The sequence below is a fragment of the Malania oleifera genome, chromosome 6 (assembly GCF_029873635.1).
Source record: "Malania oleifera isolate guangnan ecotype guangnan chromosome 6, ASM2987363v1, whole genome shotgun sequence".
In the NCBI taxonomy this organism is placed as follows: domain Eukaryota; kingdom Viridiplantae; phylum Streptophyta; class Magnoliopsida; order Santalales; family Ximeniaceae; genus Malania; species Malania oleifera.
In genome coordinates, this window is record NC_080422.1 from 101,900,641 (window position 1) to 101,906,640 (window position 6,000).

The 6,000-nt window shown below is 35.4% G+C and overlaps 1 protein-coding gene across 2 annotated transcripts; it reads left to right on the forward strand.

Moving 5' to 3' along the window:
- The first annotated feature begins 546 nt into the window (after positions 1-546).
- Positions 547-2,377, forward strand: LOC131157216 (early nodulin-93-like). 2 transcript variants are annotated; one of them, XM_058111199.1, is made up of 4 exons: positions 547-929; positions 1,595-1,656; positions 1,770-1,845; positions 1,975-2,377. In XM_058111199.1, the coding sequence occupies exons 1-4, from the start codon at positions 824-826 to the stop codon at positions 2,088-2,090; spliced, it is 360 nt and encodes a 119-aa protein (XP_057967182.1). In that variant the 5' UTR covers positions 547-823; the 3' UTR covers positions 2,091-2,377. The 2 variants fall into 2 exon arrangements, with proteins under 2 accessions (XP_057967182.1, XP_057967183.1); XM_058111200.1 differs by having other exon boundaries at positions 649-929; positions 1,598-1,656.
- The last annotated feature ends 3,623 nt before the right edge of the window (positions 2,378-6,000 follow it).

Genomic DNA, 6,000 nt, shown 5'->3' on the forward strand with positions numbered 1-6,000 from the left:
CAAGATATTCTTATAAAAACGGATTTAGGTAGAAATTTTCACTATTTAAAGACTTATTAACTAAAAAAATGAGAGAATTCCCTTGTCATGGTATTGCCCCGCGTATTCCTATCCATAATAGACAACCCTTCTAATATATTTATTTGGTTCAACTCTAAAAATAAAAAATGGTTAATGAGATAGCCAACAGATTGGCTATTTTTGTTTAGTGACCAATAAAACTAGAGTTAACCTTATTGAAATGTTGAGTTTTACATTTTTAATATTCTCTGACAAATTAAATGGGGAACCTTTGCTTTGCTTTTTTTAATTGCATAATTCCTCTTAACAGAAAACCCTTTTTTTTTTTTTTTCGAACTAAATTTAAAGGAATCATGAAATTCTCCCCTCCCCCTTTTGCCTTTCTTGACTGTAGTTTTAAGAGAAGGGCCATATGATAATTTCAACTACTACTAGCCAACCCTCCATCACTCAAAACCGAGGGCATTATAGGAAGAGAACAAAAGGAAGCAACAAAATATAATGGTTACCCTCTGCCTCTTCCTCAAAACAAGGGTCTCAGGCGCTAGAATTCATATGAAAAACCATGGAACTCTTGTACCCTACTTTGTTTTCTTCCTAACACCTACTCTTACATAAATCTCAACAAGCCTAAACAATGCATACTCATTCATTCATTCATTCATTCATTCGTTTGTTCATCAAGTCATTCAAATCTTTTCTCAACTTCCTCTATCCGCAACCCAACCCTCCTAGCTCTTCAATTTTTTACTTTAGCACTTGTTAAGTTTGTTCAATCATCTCTCAGTAGGAACCCTGCAAAATGGCAAAGAATGTGGGTCAGTGTTCAATGGAGAGAAGCAGCAGTAGCAGCAGCCTGCAGGCTGCACTTGACCAGAAGCTTGCCCTTGCTAAGCGTTGTTCCCATGGTACTTAGTACTTACTCATATCTCCCCTCCCTTCAGTTTCTTTATTTGTATTGCTCCTTCATTTTTAAAATAATTTTCCTTTTTGATCCGAATGAAATGGGGACTTCCAATATTTAAAGTTGGTGATCATGATTTCTCTTTTCTTTTTGGATTTTTCTTTTGAATTTCACATTTCAATTGCTGAGGGACATGATGGATCTGATTTTGAGGGTTAGATGTCATGATAGCTAGCAAGGCATCATGAGATTCAAATCTACATAAATGGGGCATATCTTGCATTTGTGGATCTGCCAAACTCAGAGTTCTCTAATTATTACATCAAGATTTACTTTAGTTTAATTTTTGGCAGATGTCACAATTGAGAAGCAGAGGCCCCTTTGCTGGTGGGGCATCCATTTATACTTACTAATCATGGTACCCGGGAACACCTTTTTCCCATTTTACTGAGAAATCTTGATTAGACTTTACCAGAACATTTAATAGATTTCATCAGATCGATCTGACGATCATGATTCTTGAGTTGGGTCCCAATCAAAATCCATTATATTAGCCTCAAGACTTAAAATGGTGCTAGCTGTAGCAGACGGCAGTCTTAACAAAAAAAAATTGCACAGTATTCAATTTTGTTCAATATTTAATGATTTCTTTTACGCATATACGTGCAGAAGGCGTGGTAGCAGGAGCTAGGGCAGCTGTTCTTGCCACCATTGCTTCGGCCATTCCAACTGTAAGTCTCTTCTTCTTCATGCATACATATATACATATATTGTATTCTGAATCTAGCGTTGGCTGGTTGTGATGGATTAAATTAAATTAATGTGAGGATATATATGGGTGCAGATGGCAAGTGCAAGGTGGGTGCCGTGGGCAAGAGCCAATCTGAATCCAGCTGCTCAAGCTCTCATCATCTCCTCAGGTTAATTTCTCAATGACCCACGTCATGCGGCGATCGCTAACTCCTTCATGGTCTTTTTTTTTTTTTTATCTTCTGTTATTGTGTAAATGATTGATTTGTGCTGATGATGCTTTGATGGGATCGATCCAGCGGCAGGAGCAGCATATTTCATAGTGGCAGACAAGACAGTTTTGGCAACGGCGCGGCGGAACTCCTTCAACCAACAGGCTTCCTCTTCCTCCACCTCTCCCAAGTACTTTAACTGAAGCAAGAAGCGATGCATGGCTTTGAGTGATCAGTGAACATGGCTCTGAACTCTTGCGGAGTGCTTCCATGGGTGTGTGGAGCAAATAGGAATGTAAATCCATCTTCCATAGTCATAAATAAAGATGGATTCTCACTACAGAGAGTACTCTAATTACAGGCTGGATTTTTGTACAAATCAGCCTGGTTTCGTTGCAATCTGTGTATTTGTTCTGTGTATTCATGATCATCAGCTTAGATGACATTGTCTTCTATGGATGCAATTTACCATCTTCAACTCTGTTTAAAACTTTGGTTGTGAAACAACATCAACAAATTAAAACAAAAACAAAATGAAAACATCACGGGCATGACTTTACATGGTTCAATAGTGCATCTATGTCCAAAGTAGCACTCGCAAATACTGTCAATAGAAACAGTTGTATGGTTTTAATCTTTGGTCACAAGCATATACGTGAACTCAATATCGGATTTGCACCACAGAGGGTTTGCCCTCTTGTACCCTCCAAACTAACATATTATTGGGCTTTTGTTGCATCAAAATCCCACTCATTCACGGTTTAACTATGACCCACAATTCAATACTGCTCACAAAAGGAATAATAGAAAACAAAAGCTCTTGTACCCTATGAGGAACTATACAAAATGTAGATCTAGACAACAATATGAGGAACTATACCCGAACTCAATATCGGATTTGCACCACAGAGGGTTTTGCCCCCTTGTACCCTTCAAACTAACATATTGTTGGGCTTTCGTTGCATCAAAATCCCACTCATTCACGGTTTAACTATGAGCCACAATTCAATACTGCTCACAAAAGGAATAATAGAAAACAAAAGCTCTTGTACCCTATGAGGAACTATACAAAATGTAGATCTAGACAACAATATGAGGAACTATACCCGAACTCAATATCGGATTTGCACCACAGAGGGTTTTGCCCCCTTGTACCCTCCAAACTAACATATTGTTGGGCTTTCGTTGCATCAAAATCCCACTCATTCACGGTTTAACTATGAGCCACAATTCAATACTGCTCACAAAAGGAATAATAGAAAACAAAAGCTTGGGGTTTGATGAGAACTCTTGGGAAATTGCTAATGTTATATAGGTGTAATAAATATGTAAGAAATGGAGAAAAGGACTACAAAAACGGTTTGGGAGGCAGTGAGAAGCAGAAGAGATAATTTTGAGTGGAATAACTGGTTTTGACATTCTTTATTGTTTAGAAGAATCTCAATGTGTTTATGAAAAGTCGGATTTAGATGTTTGACAGTAGATAATAGAATTCAAGTCAAAGGAATATCAATAGTTTCAGCTTGTGATTGTTGCGTGTAGAGAAGCCAGGAGAACACCAATCACATTCTTTCTTTAGGCGAGGTAGCTTCAGAGGTTTGGTGTCAGGCTAGTGTTGTGTTGTGGATTCCTTTCCAATGGTTCTTTCCTTGAAAAAACATAATTGCAAACTGGTTCCACTATGCTCGAAAATCATTTGTTAAAGGTATTTTAATCGGTCTAATTCTGTGTTTGATTACGTGGCATCTCTGGAATCGAAGATGCAAAGCAAGAATGGAAGAAATTTATCAAAGTGCAGATTAGACATGGAGAAGTATTCGATACTAGGTTAGTTCTTTAGCTGAGAGTTCTAACTCTTTTCAAAAATTGAAGATTTCAGACATTATGATTTTGAAAGAGTTTCAAATTCAGCATCAGGGAGTCTGCGTCAGGCCTGAAAAAATTATTTCGTGGGTTAAACTCCTAATAGGGTGAATAAAACTTAATTGTGATGGGAGTTGTAGGGGCAATTTGGGTACTTCAAGAGGTGGAGGAATTATTCGGGATTGTCATGGTATGGTGAAAGCGGCTCTTTCAAGCTATTTTGGCAATTGAACGAACAATAGTGTGGAATTAAAAGCAATTCTGGAAGAAATTCATTTATGCAAAAGATTTCATTATTTTAATGTGATTATTGAAAGTGACTCACGAATTGTTGTTGATTGGCTTCAAAAAGGTAGATGTATATTGTGATATCTTTGGGATTTTTGGGAGGACCTCGTGGTGAAGTTAGAAGGAGTGAACTTTATGGTGATCCATCAATATAGGGAAGGCAATAGTGCGGCTAATTTTTTCATTAGAGAATGAGAAATGGGAAATAATGTCATCTACGAAGAATATCTGTTGACTCTATAAGTTCAATCCGATTTTGATAATGACAAATCACTTGGTATTTAATCTGTGCATTGAGATTATGAACATGAACAATATTTAGCATGCACGGAAGGATAACAAATCATGGAAGTCATGGAGATTAAAGCATACACAACTTGGCACAATCCATGAAACTAAAAGAGTTGAAGAATGAAGATGCAAGCGGCAAGTTCAAGTACGTCATGGGAATGGGTATTTAGAACTGAATATATTTTCATATTTCATATAATTTAATTTGAGGCTCAAAATATACCCTAGAATGACCTTAGGACTCATGCATCTCATGAACATCATTAGGGGATATTTATGGACTTAGATATATTTTTAAAATTCTGAATATTTTATAAAAGAGCAAAGAAAGATAACAAAACAGATTTTTGAAACTAAAAAGAAAAAATTTAGGAAAGGTTCAGTTCAGAAGACTGAACTTCAAGTTTAGTTGTCTGAAGATTAAACTTCAGAAAATCGAAGTTAAGCACAGTCGTCTGAAAAATTTCTTTAGAAGACCGAAGATTAAGTTCAGTCGTCTGAAGAATTAATTGTGAAACACAGGACTTGGCAGAAGCACATCAGAAGACTGAACTCAGACTTTAGTCGTCTGAACCCGACATTTCAGAAGACTGAACTCTAACCTCAGTCATCTGACCCTATGTCCAGGTTAATTTTTCGAAACTTTAAGGAACTTCAGTCGTTTGGGCCTTAACCCTCAGTCGTCTGAACCTGCGGAAAAGTTTAAAAATTTAATTTTTAATGAGAGAACACGTGAATTAATTTCTGATCCAACGGTTAAGATTCCTTCTAAGGGCAAGATACCTATATAATGAACATCTAAACTCTAGTGCTGAAGCGAAGATCAATGAGAAGAGAGGAGAACAAACTTTTGGAATAGAATTGAGAGACTTGAACATATTGCAATACGATTGCTTGCACTCCAACATATACTCATCAAGCTTGGACAAATCAACTTGAAAAACGAAGGGATTTCATTTACATATCTTGATTTCAACATTGACATTGAGGTTTGGTAAATCGATTTGTTATTTTGAAGAGTTTCTAATCTCATCATCTATTTTTGAATATTATTAGAGAGATTGATCTTGAGTATTCATATACATATAAAGATTGTTTTGATAAGATCATTACCTGAGAAAGGTTTTTGTCATTGGTTAAATAGTTTTTAATTCAAGTGTGTATTTAGTTAAAGACTTGATATTTTTTATACTACAAAACCACTTGATTAACTATCTCTAGAAGTTCATAACTATATATATATATATATATCTATATATATATATATATATATATATATATATTATTGAGGAATATTTTCTGAAAAATCTTATATTAGGCTTTTGATTTTTGGAACTCATATCATATATATTTTCATATTACAAAGATCATATTGTGTTTGGATATTTGGAAGAAACATATTGATTTAGATCTTTGTAATATTCAAGACACATCTTTTAATAAGACCACATTTGGTATTCGTGCAGCTAGTAATGTTAAACTAGAACCCTAATTTTTCCAAAACTTTTACTTATATCATTACTTGGGAGATTGGATAAAAGGGAATTTGCGTTGAAGCATATTATTCATATAACGATTATATCATTACATTCATACTGAGCTTCAAGTTTTATCATATGAATATGTGTTATAATTTCAATTGTACTCACTAGCTTTGTTAGAAGTGAATCT

Bases quoted from the DNA above. Each gene is read 5' to 3' on its own strand.
- LOC131157216 (XM_058111199.1), top strand. From the start codon at position 824: ATGGCAAAGAATGTGGGTCAGTGTTCAATGGAGAGAAGCAGCAGTAGC. The intron at 1,657-1,769 runs GTAAGTCTCTTC...ATATGGGTGCAG, and splicing joins TTGCTTCGGCCATTCCAACT to ATGGCAAGTGCAAGGTGGGT. The intron at 1,846-1,974 runs GTTAATTTCTCA...GGATCGATCCAG, and splicing joins AGCTCTCATCATCTCCTCAG to CGGCAGGAGCAGCATATTTC.